Source organism: Lynx rufus, unplaced genomic scaffold, assembly GCF_022079265.1.
Source record: "Lynx rufus isolate CCGP_SWC_20201006 ecotype Redwood Valley unplaced genomic scaffold, mLynRuf1.p SCAF_12, whole genome shotgun sequence".
NCBI classification, from domain to species: domain Eukaryota; kingdom Metazoa; phylum Chordata; class Mammalia; order Carnivora; family Felidae; genus Lynx; species Lynx rufus.
Genome location: NW_025814826.1, coordinates 34483939 through 34508082, shown reverse-complemented (window position 1 = coordinate 34508082; position 24144 = coordinate 34483939). Strand labels below are relative to the sequence as shown.

At 34.9% G+C, this 24144-nt stretch overlaps 1 protein-coding gene across 1 annotated transcript in view; it reads right to left on the bottom strand.

Moving 5' to 3' along the window:
• Positions 1-4364, bottom strand: part of RALYL (RALY RNA binding protein like) — a 353055-nt gene extending 348691 nt beyond the window's left edge. The window contains exon 1 of the mRNA XM_047073867.1: positions 4094-4364. Within this exon, the coding sequence (XP_046929823.1) occupies positions 4094-4349 (256 nt within the window). The 5' untranslated portion in view covers positions 4350-4364. The remainder of the gene's footprint in view (positions 1-4093) is intronic.
• Positions 4365-24144: the final 19780 nt, after the last annotated feature.

Here is a 24144-nt window from a genome sequence, read left to right as displayed (position 1 = left end):
TCCATAATTTGAAACCTGAACTCTTTCAGCAGGCTCCTAGCACATGTTCCATTTCTAATTTTATGTCACACTAATCCGTCTGTCAAACTGCTGATGGATTATTTTCTCAGTAAAAGACAATTCAGCCTACTACTTTCCAAGTTAGAATCTTTTCATGTCAAAACAGCCATTAATATTTACATTTAGTAAATGCTGGATTTCATCATATTCGTAGCTTATTGTCAGTTTAAGGACACCCTTATAACTTCCATAGAACTATAAGAATTCACATATTCTATAAAATGTTTAATTTTTCCTGGTACTACTGATGTTTAATCTCTAATTTGTACATAAAGATATTTAAACATGTAGTGATATGAAAAAATTGCTTCTCTCTAGAAGAAGGTATTTAAATATGTGTTGCTATCAAATAAAGTAATAAAGGTAACATACTAGCCCAGCAAGGCTTCATTACTATGAATTTTCTTCTTACTCTAAGAGAAAAAAGAATGCTTAGACAGGTTGTGGGTACATGAAGCTAATATCAATTTCATATAACAGTGGTCTATTATTTAATCCATAATCAATTCACTTCAAATTAAGTGCTCGTAGGGCTTGGTGGGGGCTACAATCATAAAGGGTTTATTTGAGAGTCCAAAAATTCAAGGAGCAGGTGATTTACTAAACCTGTTTTCCCTTGTCACAAAAAAACAAAGGTATAATATTTAAAGGTAAAATATTAAAGGTAAATATTTAAAGGTTTAATATTTAAAGGTATATATAATGGATATACCTTCTGGAAAACTCAGAGTCTTCTTCAGGACTTGACTGGGGAACCAGCTCCCTATAGGGAACAACTGGAAAACCTGCCTGAATTTCTAGCAATATGGTTCAAGAAAAGGTGGGGGAGGGGCGCCTGGGTGGCGCAGTCGGTTAAGCAGCCGACTTCAGCCAGGTCACGATCTCGCGGTCCATGAGTTCGAGCCCCGCGTCGGGCTCTGGGCTGATGGCTCAGAGCCTGGAGCCTGTTTCCGATTCTGTGTCTCCCTCTCTCTCTGCCCCTCCCCCGTTCATGCTCTGTCTCTCTCTGTCCCAAAAATAAAAAAATAAACGTTGAAAAAAAAATTAAAAAAAAAAAAGAAAAGGTGGGGGAAATTCAGACATTTGACCTGAAAAGCAGTTACTAGCTATTATAAAGCCTTTGCTTTGTATAAAAAGACATTCAGCTTAGACACAAATAGTGAAAGACCAGATTTCAACTGAAGGAAGAAAGTCTTTAACTTGGATTCAGGCAGAAAAGGTGATTATGGCTGATCAAGATATATGCTCCAGAGTTTAACCTGAGGACACAACAAAGAGAGGATCTGAGACAAATGATTAGAAATGAGAAATGATATCTTATTAGAAGTACAATTTAATTCTGTGCCTCTTAAAGCATAGTGATTTGGTGTCATCATTTTTTTTCTTTGGGTTTTCTAAGCAAGGCACACAATTTTTAGTATTGATGTTCTCCTCCTCCATTGCATTCTTCTCAAAAGGAGAGTAATCAACTGGGCAGTGGGGGGAAAAAAAACAGGACTCTGAAAAATTAGCTATTGTTCATTAGTAAGTGAATAGGATTTTTTTTTTTTTGAGAGAGAGAGTGTGAGTGCATGATTCGGGGGGAGGAGGGGAAGAGGAGGGGCAAAGGGAAAGGGAGAGAGAAAATCTTAAGCAGGTTCAATGCCCAGCATGGAGCCAAACACGCCTGATGTCACAACTGGGAGATCCTGACCTCAGCCAAAATCAAGAATCAGACACTTAACTGACTAAGCCACCCAGGCTCCCTGGTGAATTGAACTTTTAATTGACCTTATAGTGATAATTAATTTTTTAAAATAATAATTAAGTACATTTCTACAAGTATGTACTAGCTTCATAACAGTCAGGATACAGACAATAAATGAGCATTTCTTTGACATTTGCTCGAATGAGGCCCCGAAATAAGAATTTCAAATTAGAGGGTGCCTGGCTGGCTCAGTTGATTAAAGCCTCTGACTTCAGCTCAGGTGGGTTCGAGCCCGGCTGGGGCTCTGTGCTGACAGCTCAGAGCCTGAAGCCTACTTTGGAGTCTGTGTCTCCCTCTCTCTCTGTGCCCCTCCCCACTCAGCTCTATCTCCCAAAAAGGAATAAACGTTAAAAAAAAATTCAACTTAGGAAAGAAGTGGAATGGAGACATTAAGGAAAATACAAAGGAACAAATGAAAAACTTACCAATGTCTTTTGTAAAGCCTTACCTTTCTTTAAAATATTAAAAAATGAATTAGAGGAAGGTATAAAAACTATATTCTTTGTGGTTAGTCATTATAAGTGAGTCTATAGCAAGTACTTATGTAAAAATCCTTTTTTCCCTTCAAGATTATTACCTCAGACTTCACTCTTGTTTTATTGAATTTCTTGCCCTCCCCAATATTTTTCATAACTATAATTATGTGACTTGATAATACAATGTTCTTAACACTCTTCTAACTTGATTTGTCTATGCTTTTAGCTTGTTTCTTTTATATGCGCCTTCATCTTTAGGTCTGTGGACCTGAGAGAGGTACATGATAAATTATGTAATCCCAGATACCGATGAGGGCTGTGAAAAAAAATATAAAGTACAGTAATGAAACAGATCATGTAGGCAAGAGGGCAGAAGACTATCCTATTTTAGGTTGGTCAGGAAAAGCCTCTCCAGGGAAGGAAAATTTGAGTACAGCACACGATCAAGCAGGGAGCAATAAATTATTAGCAAAGACCTATCTTTTGAGCAGAAGGAATAGTAATTCCAAAGCCTCTGAGGCAGGAACAATCTTGGAACATTTGGGGCATATCAAGATCAGCATTACTGATGTGGTACAAGAAGGCAGAGAGGAGGAGATGAAGTTAAAGATGTGAGGCATTGGAGGTAGAGTAAAGAATATAAATCTTACCCTGGGTAAGATGGAAAAGCATTAGGGTTTTAAGAGTATCATCACATGTACATTTTAAAGAGACACTGACCAGAGTGGAAAGAGGCAGACTGTTAGGTGGTTACTTCAGTAGTCCAGGTGAGATATAATGGTGGCCTGAATGGATGGCTATCAGTACCCATCTAAAAGGCAACTGGGTTTGGGATATATCAAAGGCATGAAACATGATGATGCGTTATATCTGGAGTATGGGGAGGATAGAGGAATCAGAGCTGACACCTCAGTTTTTGTCTGCAAAATTGGATTAAGTGAAGGTTCCATTTCTCTTGATGGAGAAGCCTGGTAACGAAGGAAGTTAAGGGTGTGAACAATCATGAGTTTTGTTCTGGGCATATAAAGCTGAGAGAAGATGTTGTGCAATCAATTTAAAATATGAATCTGGACAGGGTAAGAAACATACACTAAGGGATCACTGATGTATTAATTCTGCTTTTTCCTCATGTAAAAAAATAGATTGTGTAATTTTTATTTTTTAATCTGCATATTTACTACAATATAGTTTCTCCTAAATATTTGCATTTTACTTCAGACTGTATTCTTTCCTTTGAAAAAAAAAACTGTAGTATTCCTTGGACTTTAGACAAATATCTGATTATTACACATGATTGAACAGGCATGATGTACAGGATTCCATAGTACATAAGAAAGACTGGCTTATATTCCTTTCCCAGTTCTCAAGATTGACTTCTGTTTGCTATTTTCTATTGCTACTCCTCTAACAATAAAAACAGGAAATTAGGAAAATGTTAGCCCTCAGAGCAAAGGCTACAAAGCAGAGTTACTTTTTTCTTAGCATAGTGTTTCCTTTGAGATGGAAACCATTTCAAGTCAAATAAAGTTACACATGATGCATATTTTTTATTTCCCTGGCCCTGTTAGGCTTGGTGGGGGCAACACGTACTACAAAGCAGAACTGATCATATTTTGTAGAGAAAATAAGAACCATGTAAAACAATACGAAAACAAGAAAGTAATGTAAATTACAAATATGCAAACATTATAATTGGTTAAATAGGAGGTAGACACTATGGCAGGGCTGGCTTAATAGTAAAACTAAAAATAGGCGGATATGTGCAAAGACTGGAGCACTAATGTGAGAACCATAACTGAGCATGACTTACCAAGTGGCTGGCCGGCGATGACCCTGGCATTTTCTCCAGCCACTGCAGCTCTTGCGTGCCGCTCACTCATGTACTGTACGAACGCATAACCTTTGTGAACTGAGCATCCAACTATTTTTCCGTACTTTGAGAATATGGCTTCAATGTCAACTTTCTTGACAATGGCTGTATTTAGATTGCCGATGAAAACACGGGAGTTGATGGACTTGGGGTCATTCTTATTGGTGACATTGCTGGTCTGTGTTTTGCCAGTCATGGTTGGCTCACCTTGTTTTAATCCTTAAACAAACAAACAAAAACAATCAAGAGGAAAATAATTAGATTGAATGGATACTACTGGTTTTTAACAATTTTTCAATAGTGTACCAGGTAACCTCAGATCCCTAATTATTACTGGTCTTCTTGAGAAGAAAATTTAGTAATATAAAAAGTGAACATTGCATTATAAAATGCAGTAAGAAAACACTATTAACTCTTAGCATATAGTCATAAATAAATTCCTGACTTATTTATTCCAAATTCAGGACTGAATAATGAGTAAACCGTTTGTCATTTTTGTTTTAAGTCTCTCACTTTTTCAGAAGCAAGTTTGAGGAAGAATCCGCCTTTTATTGCTGAGAACATGCATTTTTAGTTCTACATTTTCTGTGAAAGGTACATATATTTGCTATTTCATTATCAGAACCCTTCTATCAGAAACTAACAATTCTTTGCACTAAATGCTGTAGAAGAGAAAAAGGGTTTAAAAATTAATTTAAACTTTCAACATAAGAAAAACATGACTATAGAAGTAAGGGATTTAACCAGAGTTAATTCCATAGCTTCTCTCTAACTGAACCAATATCATATGTTGCTTTAAAAAACAACAACAACAAAAAAGAAGGCAGCACATGTGGCTAGTTTTTATCAATGATCAGCAAATTAGTGGACTGGGTATCTGTGTTGAAATTTGTATTCTCAGACTCATTTTTAATTCATTAAACTAATGGTTCCTATGTTGCCTAAGGACTGCCAGTATTTCTAAAATTGTTTTCTGAGCTTGGCAGAGTATTTAATTGTGCTTAATTAAACTCAATGAAACTTTTATTTCTAAGCATTCCAGCACTTACAGATTTATTTTTTTAAGGTTTTAAACATTTATTCATTCATTCATTCATTCATTTATTCAACAATATTTGTTAAGCACCTCTTTCCTTCCTTCCTCTCTCCTTCCTAGCCTCCCTCCCTCCCTTCCTTTCTTTTCTGGATAAGCATCTTCTTCTAAAGTGACTAACATTTTTAAAAAGTCAGTGTGGTAAAAATAAAATTTCAACAAGGATACAATCTCAGATACTGATGATCATTGTTAAATATTAGCTTATTAATACACTTTATCAGTGATATATTTTCATAGGAGTAATGTCTTTTAAAAACTTATAGCTATAAAAACAATTAATAAGTCCATCTTATTTTTTTATAATTTCAAATGGCATTTTAAGTTGAGCATTAAAATGGTAGAAGTCTTAAAGGTATGTAATTGAATATGTCTGAAAACTGACTATGCATTTAAGCCAGTTACTTCTGAGATCAAGAGCAACCAAATAACATAAAATGTTTCAAATTAAGTTGTTAATTATCTTGGATTATTAAAATTTTACTAAATATTGGACAGTCAATGTTGTATATATCTCTTTAAAATCAAGGTTGAGTTCATAAACATTTATTTATTCACATAAAAAGAGTATGGCATCATTAAAAACAAAGATTATATTGCTGCTGCCTTGTTTTGTTTCAGTTTAGCTAGATTTAAGTGGTTGCTTTATGAATTATTCAAGGTTAGGGTTGAAAGAAAGGAAAGCTGATGATTTTTTTTCCATTTTGCAATATGAGCTGTTACATACCTCAAGACAAATGCTTTGAGAATCAATTTTTAAAAAGAAAAATTAAGGTGTACATATATATTTTAAATAAATGTTTAGCTTTCTCATATAATTTAGTGTATTTTAATAACATTGAGAAGGAAAAACAAACTAAATATCCATTTTGGGGGCTTCAGAATCGATAGATTGTTATCTTTCTTACCACTCTAAGCCAACATCAATAATGCAATCCATAGCAATACTATTATTTTCTTTTTGTTCTTATGTGATCAATACTTTTAGCAATATCAGTTACTTTCAAGTAAAAACAATTACTATGGTTGATGTTTTATTTCCTGACAAGGGACAAGCTGGTTAAAATGCAAACTCAAGAACTGTGGGATTAGGTCAGACCCATGGCTGACAGAGCCCAGTGGTCAAATTGAAGATGACGACATAGCTGTACTCGACTTCTCACCGTAAATATCTGCATGCTCTCTCTGACTCTGTCCTTTTACTCTATGTAAATGACTCTCGAAACCGCAACTCCAAATTGCCAATCGTGTAATTCTACCTACGGACTCTTCATCACCTTAAAATCTGTATGTGTCTGTTTTCTCACACAAACATTACTTGTCTGTTTCTAGCAGTATTTAAAATGATACAGCTTTGTCACTGTGCTGTACATTAACATTTCAACATTCTCTGCAAAATCACGTCTTCGTTCATAGTGTAATATTTAGCTGTACTTCTTCATTACATGAATCTTCAATCAGTTGAAGAAGGACTTCCACTTTCAGACATAATGTAATAACAGGAGATTATAAATTAACCTTCCTGATTCTAACTCCTGACTCTAAAACCAAGCTAATATAGATGAAACAAACTGTTTTTGGACATTAAACCACAGGTACTGCAGGGGCCATGACATCTCAGAGAAAAGAAACATATTTAAGTCATCGTTGCTGAGATACATGTGTATGTGTGCATGTGCGTGCAATTGAAAACACAGACAGCTATCTCACTGGGTTGAGGCAATAGAAATCAGAGTTCAGGGAGTCTGAGGAGGCAGGAATTTTTGAGGCAGATTTCTAGAAAGAAGAGAGCTAAGACAGACAACTCCAGAAATAGGCTTAGGGATCCTTTAAATCTATGCTGGTTCCTAGAATATGCATGCAAAAGGTGAGTGTCTATGAGGTTGGCTAAAAATTATTGGAGGCTGTGAATTTCCAGACCCATAAAAGTATGAGTATCATTGCAGTTTCTACCAGCAACAGTGGAGTGTCCAAACTGGCCCCTGGAGCATTAAGTTTAGACATCATAAGGGCTAGGCCTTCGTGATGGGGATAAATGATCCCTACAGTGAAAAGTACTCTGGGACCACCCTAATAAAACTTAAAAACAATCTTAAGATGTTCAAAATAAACCAAAAACAATTTAAATGTCTACCAGAGCAACGTGTAATACTTCTTTAAAAAATAAAACTCAGATGCACTCAACATAAAATACAAAATCTTCAGCATCCAATCAAACATTTCTAGATATCTCACAAATCAGAAAATATGACCCATAACTAGGAGAAAAATTAGCAATATAAAAAAAAAGAATCAAGGGGAATGTCTAAAGATGAAGATTATATCTAAAATAAATAATGTATGTATACATACACACACACACACACACACACACACACAAACACACTTAGTGGATATTACAGGTGATAAGAATCTGCAGAAGAACAGATTTGTGAATTTGAAGTTGTAGAAATAGTGAACATCCAAAGCGTGTCATAGAGACAAAACATTGAGAAAATAAGGGCCTCAGCGAGTCATATGATGCTATTGAGCTATTTAATATAATATACTTGGGAGTCTCACAGGGGTAAAAATGTGCAAAAGAATAATAGCCAAAAATCTTCCAAATTTGATGAAAAGTATATGATCCCACAGATTCAAGAATCTCACTGACTCCAATCAGAATAAACACAAAGAAAGAAAACCAAACCCAGACACATCAAATCAAATTATTGAAAACCACTGATAAAGAGAAAAAATCAGGGAGCTCTGAGGCACTGGAAAAATGCTTACATTGTAAGAAAAAAAAACCAGGAAAACAATAGGAGATGTTATAGCTACAAAAGAAATAACAAGAGAAAAATGATTTTTTTTTGGTGAAAATGAAATTAAATATAGAACTTGTCTCTTCATTTTTAAGCTAGAAGTTTGAATGGAGCTACTGTTAAGTGTTTATGAAGGGCTACTGTGTAATAAACTATAAATCACTGCTGCCCCACAGAACTTTCTGTAAAGATGGAAACATTCTATACCTGCACCATCCAAAAGGATAGTCAATAACTCTGCAACTTTTGAGGACTTCAAATGTTGCCAGTGAGATTGAAGTACCAAATTTTTAATTTTATTTAGTTAAATTTAAAGCAGTATTTTTAGTGGGTTTCCATACCCAAAAAGGCTAACAGGACTCTGGTCTTTCAAAAATATAGAGTCAACAAAAATCAGAAATAATTTGTTTTATTTATGTATTATGGAGGTATTTTGGTCCCAGAAACTTACGAAAAATATGATGGTATTCGATATATTTCAGAAGAAGAAGAAGCAAAAATTCAAACAGTTGCCATAAGAAGACTAACATAAGAGTAAGATTTTCTTTCTGGAAATATCACACTAAGACGGTGAATGCTCTATAAAATCATAAAGAATGTGTTTAGAGTACTTAAAGCCTTTTACTTATATTTGAAGAAGATTTTTACCCTTGGATCTAAAAAAGATACATTAATTATGAATTAAAGACAACACTAAAGTTTATTTTAGAGAAAAAGAATTTGGAGCAGACAAGATTAACAGGACAATAAATTCTATCCTCCTCTTGATTTCATGGTCCTGAATTTCCAATTTAAATTTTAGATTTATTCAGATATTCCTATTGAACAAAGAATGAAGAAAAAAAATAACAAGTTCAACAAGAAATACCCAAGTATTCAAGAAAGGCAGCTAACAATATTAATAATACTATATTCAAGAACCTGGGAGAAGATGAAAGGGATACAAAAATGAGTAAGAAAAAAATATCATGCCCTAAATGTTATAATCTGCTACAATCTAGAACTAGTACTCAAATAAGTTCTATAATATAAGGTTAAAACCTTGCAAATGCTGCAAGGTTTACAAACTAAAGTTGTAATTTCTGGAAAAAAAAAAGACTAGAGAAAACTTCAATCAGAAGATATTTGGGGCACCTACGTGGCTCAGTTGGTTAAGAATCTGACTTCTCCCGGTTCATGAGTTGGAATAAACTTTTAAAAAAGAAGATATTTGAATTCATCATTAGAGGATATTACAAAATTCAAAGAGCATAGCTAATTTCTTAGCATGCACAAGAAGACAATTATTTTCCAAATACTTTTTAACTCATTTAAATATACTTGAATATTTCTCCATTTAAAAAGTTGGTATAAAACTGCTTAGATTTATGACTACAAAAAGGGAAAAAACTGAATTGAAATAAACTAATGTATTTAAACATCTCTTCTTAGATGAATACATCAAAAGAATGTCCCCCCCAAAAGTCTGAATTTATTCTTTAGAAAACCATCCATAACTTAGGAAGGTATAACTTATGTCTACCAGGGCAGTGACAATCCTTCAATGGAATTCATAAAACTTCAAAAACACTGTCTTGTGAAATATCTTCAGATATCCACTTGCCACAGGACAATCAAACATGTGGTGATATCTCTACCATTCAATAAAGATAAATGTCATAATCATATGAATATTCAAATATTTTTTAACTTTTTTTAACATTTATTTCTTTTTGAGAGACAGAGAGAGACAGAGTGCAAGTCGGGGGGTGGGGGGGGCAGAGAGAGAGGGAGACATAGATCTGAAGCAGGCTCCAGGCTCTGAGCTGTCAGCACAGAGTCGGACACGGGGCTTGAACTCGAGAACTGTGAGATCAGGACGTGAGCCCAAGTCGGATGCCAAACCGACTGAGCCTCCCAGGTGCCCCACGAATATCTGATTCTTAAATCTCAAAGTACTTCCTGAAAGAATCTAAAGGTGACTTTTAAATTTTTTTTTTTAACGTTTATTTTATTTTTGAGACAGAGACAGAGCATGAACGGGGGAGGGTCAGAGAGAGGGAGACAGAATCTGAAGCAGGTTCCAGGCTCTGGGCCATCAGCCCAGAGCCCGACGCGGGGCTCGAACTCACGGGCCGTGAAATCATGACCTGAGCCGAAGTTGGACGCTTGACTGACTGAGCCACCCAGGCGCCCCTAAAGGTGACTTTTTAAAAAAATGTTTTGTTCATTTTTGAGAGAACATGAGTGGGGGAGGGTCAGAGACAGAAGGGGATAGAGGATCTGAAGCGGGCTCCCTGCTGACAGCAGGAAGCCCCATGTGGGGCTCAAACTCACCAACCACCACATCATGACCTGAACCAGAGTCGGACACTCAACCAACTGAACCACCCAGGTGCCCTCAAAGGGCACCTTTCTTTTTAAAAGAAAATATTTTGGGAACATGTACACATGAAGGAAAATACAGTAAAACCTTGGATTGTGAGTATCTTGATCTCTGAATGTTCTTCAAGACAAACAAACATTTCTAATGAATTTTAACTTGGCAAATGAGTGAAGTCTTGCAATATGAGTAGTATGTGATGCTGAATGTCACATGATCACAACTGAGCCAATGGTTCTTGAAATTCACTTTGGTATACAAGTCCATGTTTCCAGAATGAATTATGCTCACTTAAGGCTTTACTGTATATCCATGTGAAAGAAAAAAAGGAAAAAAAAAAAAACCTTCCAACCTGAAGATATTTACTGTTAAATTTTTGTTGTATTTTCTTTGTCATTTCTTTCCAGTACTTAGGAGAAAAGGAGTTGTAAATTACGAAAAAAAAACCACATCAAATCTGCATACAAAGTTCATTACTTATTTCAATACCCATTTTGTTACACTGTTAAATAATTTTATTGGATATAACTTAAACAATCACATAGTAATAATCTATACCATCATTTTCTTCATTCTCTTTCTCTTTCTTTATTAAGTTTATTTATTTATTTTGAGAGAGAAAGAGAGAGAACCAGGAGGGGAGGGGCAGAGAAGGAGCGGGACAGAGGATCAGAAGCTGGCTTTGTGCTGACAGCAGAGAGCCCACTGCGGGACTCAAACTCAGGAAACCTGTAATTATGACCTGAGCCAAAGTCGGACACTTAATCAACTGAGCCACCCAAATGCCCCCTTCATTCTCTTGATGAGCATTTAGCTTGTTTCCAATTTTTTCAGATCACAAATATATCTCAGATGAACACTTTGAGAAATTTAGTAAGGATACATTGCAAATACTAAAATTCCTTGGTCAAATAGGAAAGAAAAAACTTTACTTGTAAATCCTCAGCTATTTTCTAGAAAGGTTAAACACCTTTCTACTCCTACCTGTTACTGGTTGTTTTAACTCACTCAAAGCAATGTTGATGCCTTCTAGCTCTTCCCTAAGTACTACATTCAAAATATTTTCTGATTCATTAGGTTGAATAGGAAAAATGGGCAATCAGACCATAAGCTAAATAAGAGAGGGATATTCTCATCTCTGAAATGAAGTTTAAGAGCTTAGCTAGACTGGCACTAATAACAGAAATAGCATAATTCTCTTGTAGTCAGAAAAAAATGAATTAGTGTTTGGAGCTTCCCAGGGATATCACCACACACAGCCATTATTATTTAAAGATATAATAAAATCACTCTGATTTCCTTTGTTAAATGCACATTTCATTAAGTCTACGTATTATATTTTAATATATTAATGTTTAGTACTGTTCAATATTTATTAAAAATTTAACTATTGAATATAAAGAAATTAAAAACACTATTAAAATATTGTATCCTTCAGCAGCCCTTCTATCTTAGTATTACAATTCAGTTGTTACAACTACGAGTAACATTCAGTGCAAAGGTGAAATTTTCTATTCATTAAGTTTTGAAAATATTAATTATATTCACATCAAGTATTCTTCATGCTTTTTTAAAACTATGTGCCTCAGACACTGTGTATAATATTGTGGCAGTAGCGCCCTCTAAGAACCAAGAAACCCAGTTTTCCTTTTCCCTTTTAACTACTAGTTTGTGTGTAAAAAAATGTAAACATATAAAAGACTTTGCTTTCAGTAAGAACTCACTGATAATAAAGGTGATATGATAAATTTCACAGAAAGTTGATTAATAGGAGGTATTTTAGGAATAAAAATGGTTTGAAAATGCTATTTAATGGGATATAGAAAGGCTTTAAAATGAAGCAAATGATAGTATTCCATTCCACAGTTCCAGGCAAAACATTAAAATTTAATGAAATTATTGTAAGCAATAGAAAAATAAAATTACTATAAAAATAAGAATTGCATTAATTTTATAAAGCAAACAATGTTAGCTAAAATATCTTAATAGCAGTGATTATATTTGAAAGGAACCATTAACTACTAAGAAATAAATATTTTTAATCTGGAGATTAAGTGGTTGAGTTGAAAACAAAAACAAATAAATATATAGGTATAAATAATGTAACAATTGTAGCTACAAAAAAGTTATTATTTTACGTTGGTGATTTTAACTATAAATTAGAAATCAAAGGATATTATTGAGTCAACATTTCAAACTTAGTTAAGAAATGGAAATATTAATCAACTTCTGTGTTAAACTGAATTAAACTCATTTTGGAAAATACAAATGAATAAATGATTGAAATTTTATAAATAAGGAGTAATAGTAATTGTTAAGCCATCTCTTGTGAAGCATTTAATGAGGTGCTATAGATCCAACCATTATTTAGCAGAGGGTTATGGTCTAAAGAAACCACCAGGGAAATACAAATCAAAACCACACTGAGATACCACCTCACGACAGTCAGAGTGGCTAAAATGAACAAATCAGGAGACTACAGATGCTGGCAAGGATGTGGAGAAATGGGAACCCTTTTGCACCGCTGGTGGGAATGCAAACTGGTGCAGCCACTCTGGAAAACTGTGGAGGTTCCTCAAAAAATTAAAAATAGATCTACCCTAAGACCCAGCAATAACACTGCTAGGAATTTACCCAAGGGATCCAGGAGTGCTGATGCATAGGGGCACTTGTACCCCAATGTTTATAGCAGTACTTTCAACAATAGCCAAATTATGGAAAGAGCCTAAATGTCCATCAACTGATGAATGGATAAAGAAATTGTGGTTTATAAATGCAATGGAATACTATGTGGAGATGAGAAAGAATGAAATATGGCCTTAGGTAGCAACATGGATGGAACTGGAGAGTGTTATGCTAAGTGAAATAAGTCATACAGAGAAAGATCCCATATGTTTTCACTCCTATGTAGACCCTGAGAAACTTAACAGAAGACCATGGGGGAGAGGAAGGAAAAAAAAAGGTTAGAGAGGGAGGGAGCCAAACCATGAGACTCTTAAAAACTGAAAACAAACTGAGGGTTGATGGGGGGTGGGAGGGAGGGGACGGTGGGTGATGGGTATTGAGGAGGGCACCTGCTGGGATGAGCACTGAGTGTTGTATGGAAACCAATTTGACAATAAATTTCATATTAATAAAAAATAATAATAATTTAAAAAAAGAAACCATCACCTTAGTTCATGAGAGGTCAGACACATCCATGTGTAAATCATGATCAATCTGAAAGAGCACTGGTCAGGCCAGGCCAAGTATCAAGAAGTAAAGCAAGGAACAGATAATCAGTACAATTCCCTTCTTTCTTCACGCATTAATCAACTGGGGCTGCTATTAACAAAATCCCCTAGTATGGGTGGTTTATAGAGCAGGTTATTTTTCACAGTTGTAAAGGTGAGAGTCCAAGCCAACTGGTTCAGTTCCTGGTAGGAGATCTCTTCCTGGTTTGCAGAAGGCTACCTTCTTGCTGTGTCTTCACATGGTAGAGAGAGAGCAAGCTCTGGCCTCTCTTTGTTTTCTTATAAGGATACTGATCGCATCATGGGAGCCCTACCTTCATGACCTCACCTAAAGCTATTTACTTCCCAGAGACCCCATCATCAAGTACCATCACATAAGGGGTTAGGGTTTCAACCATATGAATTTTGAGGGGACATAATTTAGTCCATAGAAGTTCACATTACCCAAGGGTAAGAATCCACTTGTGTTTGGAGTTTTCATGAAATGGAACAAACTTTCTTTGAGCCATTAGAGACATTGTGACTGGTGTTGCATCTATTATTTCAGGAATCATGTAAGCATTGTCTATTTGTCAGATCCCTACATTCAATGTATAAGATTCCAATGAGTTTTTACAAATAAAATTAACTATCAGCTTTAAACTGAAACCAAGATTCAAAGAGATAAAACCACATGGTGATATAACTCAAAAGTATTCACTTCATGGAGTTATCCTGAAGTATACTCATAGCCTCTACAATATGAACAAATTGATATGAATCTATGAAATTTATTGCATGCAATGTTCTTAAAAGCTTTCTCCTCTGCAAAACAGAACCTTCAGTCCCACAAGTTGCCTAAGATACTGACTGTAATCATACTTTTAAGATAACTCCACTGGTCAACATGACCTAGGCAGAAGATTGCTTTGAGTTACATAGAGAAGTCAAAATAACAATAATTAGCCTCTTTCTACTTGACTAAGGAAAGTAAGTCAGTCTGGGACAGGACCTTTGTGATATGAGGGATACGTAGCACTGACTGGTATTTGAACCATTATCTGGCAGAGGGCTATGGATAATGAGGCACCAGTACCTTGGTTTCTGACTGGCCAACAACATCCATGTAGAAACCATGGCCTATTTGAAAAGACCCCTTAGCGGGCTGGGACCATGAAATCAGAATAAAGTATGGAACAAATAATCAGTGTCACTTCATTCATCACATACCCCTTCTTTTTTAATTCCTGTTGTAAACATTCTAAAAGAGGTTCCATTTAAGATAGTTTGAATTTTAAAAGATGGTCTATAAATTATTAAAACTATTTCAAAAGCAGTTATGCAACATGTACGCTACTCTATATTTACATGCACGTAGAACTTATTATATACCTGTCATTGGTTAAGTGCTTATTAAATGTTCACTCACTTACAGTAGTTAGGAGAGGGTTGTTTCTTTTTCCTTCATTTCCTCTGGGATCTGGAGTATTTCCAGAAAAGAATTCCAATTTACACAAGGAAGACACCAATCACAATAGTACCCAAGAGTTCTATATTGAGAAGACTGATAATCACTGTAACTATTCATGCTATACAGAAATGAATAGCCACAAACTGCTAAGACTTTGTCCATGATTTAGGTTAAGAATTATATTAACAATGCCAGGTAACACAGTCTCTTAGGAATGCCCAGAGATGGTTCTGGTTAATTTTTCCTCATACAGTTTCCCTGAAAAAATACAAAATAGAGTAGAATGCATACACCTTCATATTCGCCTCCTTCTGAAGTCACACTATTATAAATGGCACGATATAGTTGACATTAATAAAATCTAAAAATGTAAATATGGACATTCAAAGTGAAAGCGTCATAATATTCACTTATAATTGATGCATTATATCAAGACAGAAATGAAGAAACAGTAAGAGGATTGTTCTTGTGTATTCACTGGAATGAAACTCTGCTCTGTCCCCCATATTTCTCCACTGAATAAAACATCTTTCTCCATTTTGAACTCTCAGGTCACTTAAAGCTAAATTGCAGGAGATAAACACTGTCATGCCCACAGGAGAAATTCACTCACTCCTAGTTAACAGGTCCATTCCACTCTTGTCCTCTTTGTTCAAACTGTCAATCATGACAGTTCCCTCAGGAGTTAAATTCAGACCACTAAGTGATTTCATGTAGGCTACTAAACTGCCCGCAGAGATGAACAACTTTCAATCATTATTGATGTGGCTTTGGAAGACCAGCCCTAGAGTAAAAGGTTTTAAATCCCACAACCAATCCCCTGACATTTCTGTGCTCTCTTGAAATACAAATAAATGCCCTACAGAGGTGCAATGGTGAACTGCCCTCCACAAACTTGAATGTTTTGAGCTGTATTAAGTAGCAATAAAAATGATAGAGTGAAAATGCCTACTGTATGTCTAGATCAGATAAAGTTCCTGTTTACAAATTCCTTAAACTCAGCTGCTATGAATGCAGATGCAGCATCATAAATGATAGCATCTAGCAATCCATGTTATTGCAAATAACTGATTCAGAGCATAATTTCTCTTTGGTGGAATAAATCCTGTCCCTATTGATGCAATAGTCTGTGACAATACACAAAATGTTCCAATTGTCTCCCACCCAAGCTACATAAGGCAGACTCTTCACATAACATTAGAAAATACCAGGAATGTGGAAGTTAAAAGTTATGGATGTCCTTTCTGAATAGAAGCTATAGGGTAATTATTATCACCTATTTATAAACTTAGTGAAAGTTAAGCTTTGTTAAGATCTTATGCCACAAATAATAGCAAGGAGAGGGTAACTGTAGATATGAGATAACTATGCCACTTAAGTGGCTGAATTCCCCAGACATTTTTAGTCTTCACACAGACTTTCTATTAGGTTGTAAAACAGCATAACTAGCATAAATTGTCAGACTCAGGGAAGAAAACCACTTTCGTTTTTAAGAATGCTGGTGTTGAGATTTATTCCACAAGGATCATTAACAGTTATTAGACAAGTTCTATATTGTACTGTACAAATGATCTATAACATTTTTAAAAGCTGATTAAGAGTACACTTTTCACAATGAACACTGAGTATTGTATAGAATTGTCGCATCACTATCTTGTACACCTGAAACTAATGTAACACTATATGTTAACTACACTGGAGTTAAAACAAACTTTTTCAAAGTTTACCTTGTGAGTGGGTTTCATCCCATGAAAAGTAGCCAGCTCTGCCTCTTTCTAGATGAAAGAAACCAATGTAACCTCTGTGATGCTTAGTTTTCTAACTGATAACTTATCTGGAGCTGAATTTGGACTCTGGTTTCTACTGCTTTCCACCAGGTCTTTCCCAAAGTGCTTTTGCAGGGACCTCTGGATATATGACACAGATATGACACAGCTTCTAATAATAGTGTATCTGAGATCACTGTAATTTTGGAATTAGCACGTGTTCTCCAAAGAGGTCCTTGTGAATCAGCATCCTGAAGAGGTTTTAATTAACAAGTGACACATCACAGACTTGGTTGATATTTATCTTACACTCATGGAGCAACTGTGACTCTACATGTACCTTGCCTTTAGTATTATGACCTAGTCCTAGAATATAAAGGCATATACATAATAGGATATCACAGAAGGTCTGGGGGTGTGGTCTATACATATACTTTCAGAAATGATTTTCATGTTCCATCCATCCTCTCTTTGAGTGTTTGCTTTTGCAAGTGAAACCTACAACAGCCTGCAGAGGAACCGGGATGATTATCTGCCTCTAACCTTCCTCATCTATAACATACATTTCATGTACTGAGGTAACAACATTCAGTGTTGGCAAGGGCTCTATTTAAACATTTGTTAGAAATTTCTGAGATACTGCTACAAATAATTCTTATAATTTCTGCTAAAAATAATGAGACAGTCTGTGGGGGTAATATTCTGGGAAGGTCAGAGACTGAGAGACTGAGCAATCCTACACAGACCGAAGCATTTATTCAGAAACATGATATATCGGGCTCGTATTAGCTTCCAAGCTGATGAGACAGATAGAAATTAAAATTCATATTGTAGACTGCACGCATATACTGATAGCAATGGTTTATGATTTACAAATGCCTATTCTATACCAACGTGACAGGACGTATGCCTCTCAGAACAAAATGAAAATTGGATCTGCAACTGGGGAGAACTCCAGCCTGAATAGGGAGATGATCTATAGTCAGATATCCTCCTGGGGACTGGATACCCAGGGAAGCTTATACATGAAAAGTAGAAAACAGTACTGAGTCTTCTCTTTATACAGTCTTTGTCTTGTAGTTAGTATCTTTTATCGTTGCTTCACATTAAAGAGACCCTTAACCGTGGCTTGACGTGAATTTGGGTTCAATAGAGTGGTCACTGAAGACTTCAAAACAAATTTCACATACAGATTTTTCTCAGAACATATTATTATTTAAAATATTTCAAACTATATTGCTGAGAGATCATGTAGGTTCAAAATATAAGCAACAAAATAGCTTTTTCAGGCTATCATTTCATTTAAGATATTTAAATCTCTGGTTAGTGAGTTATACAAAACCTTGCAAGGAGGGATAAACTTGTTCATTTGATTTTATAGAGAATTTTAGTGAAAAATACGTAGAAACAAAGTGAACTACTTATGGCCTGTAACTATCCTCTCACGCAGCTTTTATTTTCTTACTAAACTAAATGCAAGGATGATGTATATTATGTTAATATAAGTGTGTGTGTGTGTGTGTGTGTGTGTGTGTGTATACGTTTTAACACTGTTTTACATACTTTAGCTCAGGGCTTTGAACACAAGTGTTTAACTCTTGTTGATTTCATTTAAATTCGTAAATTAATATTTAGAAATGAATGAATGGGGGATAAATGTCTACTATTCTTTCTGTTTCTTACTGATATTATTAGTTTGAATTAAACATACATCTACATCAACACTACTCCTCCAACTCCCCAACTGGTAAATAACAATTAGATTTTTTAAAAATAATTTTGAGATAATTTTATAAAGCAGTAGTAATTGGTAAATCCATTGTTTTCAATGATTACACGATGAATTTTATTGAGGGTCAAAATTCCTTACAGAAACAGCCAGAGATTTCAATGAAGGAGAAAATCTGACAGGTTAACATATGTAAAAGTCTCTGTCATATCTCATGGGGAAAAATATGTTTTTTTCCCTCCTTTGACATCTGGAAATTTATTCCATCCTGCGTGTATATATATAATATATATACCATCTCTGTACATACATGATGTACAATCACTATCTTTGCATGTGTAGAATAAATAAATAAATATTTGCAACTATATATTCCTAACCTTTCTGGCATGACCCACCATCTAAATCAAATAAAAAGGCCTATTTAAATTAAATATATATGTAAATCAAACAGGTTGAAATATACACTGGAAGGGATTATCATATTTCTCTAAAGAAGAGTCACAATTTTGAGAATCAAAGATTTATAAGAAATACTTTTTACTATTATTAATGGTATATATTTTTAAGCATCCGCACAATTTTTGTGAACAGTTTTGAAAGCAATGTGCCCACTACTGAATTAAGGGACATGAGATTCCATATTTGGAATGGATCTCATTATTTTTAAATGGCATATAAAGACATTTCTCTCTACAAAAACATTTTAGCATCCACGATACACAACAGATTCAAACAGGAAAGAAGAGCTATTTTTAAAATTGAATGGGGAGTGGTTCTCTCCATTGTATAAAAAGAAAGGTTGTTTTTACTAAAGTATAGTCAGAAATAATAGCTATCACTGTGTAGCTATTGTTTACTTGATAGCTGTGTAGTTTATTTGGTAGAATAAAATTGAATATCACTTAGGGTCATAAAAACAAACAGTAATGACCTCAGCTTTGCAAAGATTTATACAGAAAAACATAGGTATTATAACTACATAAGTAGGTTTTATGGGTTTGAGAGTCCAGAAGCCAAAATGATTTTTAAAAGGGTGCTGATATTTTCTTACCTATTGCATATTCAGCAGGCATTATTTGTAGTGTTATCTTATTATCTCTAAGTTCCCATAAAACACTTTACATATTAACAGCCACTTTTAGAGAACCATCTGCCAGAACTCTAAGGGCTCTCCAATGTAATTCCTCCTTTATAATGATACTAGCAACTGCAAAACCCTGTCTCTTTCTGGGGTGACCCACATCTGTAGGCCACGATCCACACATCACACAAAACTTGCTAAGAATGTGGGCCGAGGGCACATAATGCCTATCCTTAGACTGAGACAAAACTGATGTGTACTCTTAAATTTTAGAAACACTGGAGATCAGGGGCACCTGGGTGGCTCTCGATGTAAGCTCAGGTCTTGATCTCAGGGTAGAGGGTTTAAGCCCCACATTGGGCTCCATGCTGGGGGTGGAGCCTATTGTAAAAAAAAATTGGAGATCAAACTAAATGTAACATTCAAAAGATCTTAACTCATTAATAGTTCTTATCACTCTTCAATGAAAGAATATCCCTAAGTATGCTTTTATTTGCAGAAGAAGCATTGTACTTCCTTACTTTGTAAAGCTAAAGTGAGTCAGAAAACCTAAGTGAGTGTCCCATATTGGTGTTTCTTATCTTGAAATAAGGAGTTTATATTAGGTAACTTTTCATAAATATGAAGTTTCTTCCATATTTTATGTTTTATCAGAAAATGAGTCTGTATTATTATGATTATCAACAAGAAAGTTAATTATAGAATATATGCATAATTTAAAAAAATAAAGCAATTGAAATCTTGTTTAAATGTAACAAGATATTACACTTCCTGATATAAAATCTCAAAGATGAGTGCTCAGGAAATATCCCCAAATCATGAGTTTGTGCACTAAGATTACAAACCATGGTTGAGTATCAGCAGCTACATCTCTGATAGACACTCACCTATTGTTAAATACTGTCTTCTGGCTGGTAAGTTACTTCCTCTAAAAGGCAATGGAAAAAATTAATCCTTAATATCTACAGTCATTACATGTGTCTTAAAATCTTAAAATAGGGATATTTTTAAAATGTCAGGGCTTAAATATGCTTTGCTTTGCACATGTAAACAGTGTGATAAACAAGGAAGAGACATAATCTAACTTGGGAGAATTAGTCAGAAATTATAACCTCTAAGCAGAGAAATGACAGTGAGAGGCCAGGTTCAAAGCTAAGACACACCAACAACCAGAAGTATGAAAACGTTGTAGACTCCTGATAACCAAGAAGAGGAAAAGAAAGAGCAGCTAAGTACAAAACAAAATAAAACAAAACAAACAAGGGAACTATCAAGATTTTAGCTAGACTCAATCCCCTGCCAGCTCTCCATTGGGTTAGGTTATTAACAGCTGCCCCTTGGTGGGCTCCAACATTTATCAGATGCTTTCCTAGATGGTTCATAAGTTATCACTGAACTATAGAGCAAGCAAGGCAGCTTTATCCACATCCTACAGACCAGGAAAATTATGCACACAGAGGCTAACCTGTCCAAGGGGACACGACTATGCAATAATGGAATCTGGATTCAGACCAATGTCTGTCTTGATCCATTCCATCATGCTATTATTTCTTATGCGGTTGCACAACACATTTCAAAATTTCAATACTGGAGGATTAGACAAAGAATCAGAGCAACCCAAATGTGCTTAATCTAACTAAGGCTGTTCCTTCTCATTCTGAAAAGATCCTCTCCTTTGAAGCAATACACTGAAGTACTAACATCAACCCTAGTGATCCATACATCAAAAAATGTTTCCATCCAGGCAGATAAACCTTGTACCTCTTTAAACTGTAGCATTCAACACATTATATTGTTTTTAAAGTTTTTTCTTTCTCTAACTGAACACCTTTCATGATACAATATACATGTAATCAACACGGTATGTGTATTTCTTCTACAAGTAAGGCAAGCAAGTGTATAAGTGAAAAATATTTTTGGAATCCCAAATTTAGTTATTTAAGAAATATAGTCATTATCATGTTAATTTACATGTTCATGGATATTTATCCTACTTAAAAAATCTGTTTATAAGTAATCCTTAAATTCTATAAAACATATCTACCAAGTTGAAAAGATTTATTTGAACTCCTTTATTATTATAATTTTTATAATCATCATCAGCCTGTTATAATAGGAGTAGCAGTAGCCTAAGAGTCATGATCTAAGGCAAATGCTTAATTTATTTGGATTCTTGATTTCCTATGAATAGAATGACTTATACTTTTTATGGGATAAAATCCAATCACAAGAAAAACTTCAAAAAATTCAGCTTTAAAAATATAGATTATTTGTACAGTACTTAGTATACAGTACAAATTAATGAATGTTAATCATCAACACATCTGTCACACTATAGTTCCTTTCAAGATTTTGTATTTAAGTTATATTTTGTATATTTATATAGCAATTCAAAGCTTACTTTGAATAGTTAATGCTTAACTATTATTATCTTATTGATTCTTATAATAACACCATAACATGGATGGGATTTGTACTATTGTTGTTGTTTATGGAGAAAGACTAAAACGTCCAGTGATAATAATCATATACCAAAGGGTTAAGTCCCAGGCCAGCTAACACTTACTTCAGCTCTTACATTATACATCACTCCTCTTTGTGATGCATAATAACATAAACTATTAGATTAATTCAACCATTTTTTTAATTTTTTAAATGTTTATTTATTTTTGAAGGAGAGAGAGAAGAGCATGAGACTGGGAGGAGTGGATAGAGAGGGAGACACAGAATCTGAAGAAGGCTCCAGGTTTCCAGCTGTCAGCACAGAGTCCGATGCAGGGCTGGAACTCATGAACCATGAGATCATGACCTGAGCCGAAGTTGGACACTTAACCTACTGAGCCACCCAGGTGCCCCTCAATCATTATTATTGTAGTGAGGGTCTCAAGCACCTGGAAAAGTGTTTAACATTGCTCATGAATTAGAGGACGTTATTTTGTTCTCAAGGTATGTGAACTTGAACATCACATGGTATTAGAATTCTATTCTAAAGGATAATAATCTTAAAAAATACTGTTTCTGAAGCACTGTAAGACCTTTTCATGTGTCTAACATGCCTTCCATTAATTTTTTTTTCTGAATCATTTCCCTTTACGATGATAGCGACAAGAGCACATTGACTCCAATGCATCAAGCTAACAAGTGTTTATTTAAATTCTTTGACGCATAGTCTTAGAAATGCCAGTCATTAATCTACTGCCAGGTATCAACTGGTGAAATATGTCCTTAATTTTCCTTCTTCAGAAAGGGTTAGCATTGTACACAAGGCTGGCCAGAGCAAAAGCCTACGATTCTCTTAGCTAATTGTGAAATACACCATCATCAAGACCTAACAATTACTATGTGAAATATACTTTCAAACAAACTGCTTGTAATTGTCTACAATAGTATCTAAAGTTATTGGCTAGAGCTCACCTCTACAAATACAGGGTAAGACCTTCTTTGTGCCAAATACGCACCGCGCCCTGCCATTGAAGTTACGGTAAAATAAACCACTGTTGGCTGTAAAGTCACTCGAGCTTATCTCCCGTATCACAGAGCAACAAAAGGGGCAAACAGAAACCTATGTACTTAATGAGACCGGCCAATCCATCTTTGATGGTGGTAAACTAATATACTTTGTACTTAGGCAGACCTTTTTATTTCCTCCTAATTGCAAGATACTAACCAGATGCCACAGCCTGAATTTTAGACTGGAAGCCTATTAGTTTATCTCACCCAACCACAATTTCTAAATATTGGTTCATTAAAGAACTGCATACCTGAAGAATCCATTGTTAGATTTTGCTATCTGATAATTAAATAATTACTTTTAGAATAAGATGGAACACATACGGACCAATGATGCCTGTGTCTCACAAACTGAGTGTTATGAATTCAATTTTGTGAACCTGGGGTCAATAAGAATAAATCAGAACAGAATTTTTCTTACACTCAATTCTATTTCTAGATCTGATGGATAAATAGGCTTTGAGGATAGTATCCTAGTAATTCTGGAATGCTTTTGTTTAAGTAAAAGAGACAGGGCAGGAAAATGCAGAATAGAAGCAGCGGACAACAGTGCAAACTCCACCATTATTAATATACCAGCAAAATGAAAACAAAAACAAAAACAAAACAAAAAACCTTAGTTCTATGGTATGTTCTAGACACATTTTTCAAAGCATAGTGATTTCCAGATAAATATCAGCTAGATGACAGCTTTTCTCTGATTACATAAGTATATACAATTTTTTTGTTAAATTGAACTCTGCCTTGTGACAGGTTTCAGATGTAGAAACTTATACTACCTTTGTTACCTTCAAAAGAAAGAAAAATATCTGATAACCTAAAAATTTAAAGAGTAGATTGATTTAAGCTGAAAGGATTCAATCTAAAAATGATATTTCAACCAGGTTAAATTTTACATGTATTCTAGCTCAAGTAATATATTTAAAGGCCCCACACAGTGTAGTGTATCCTATAAACGCA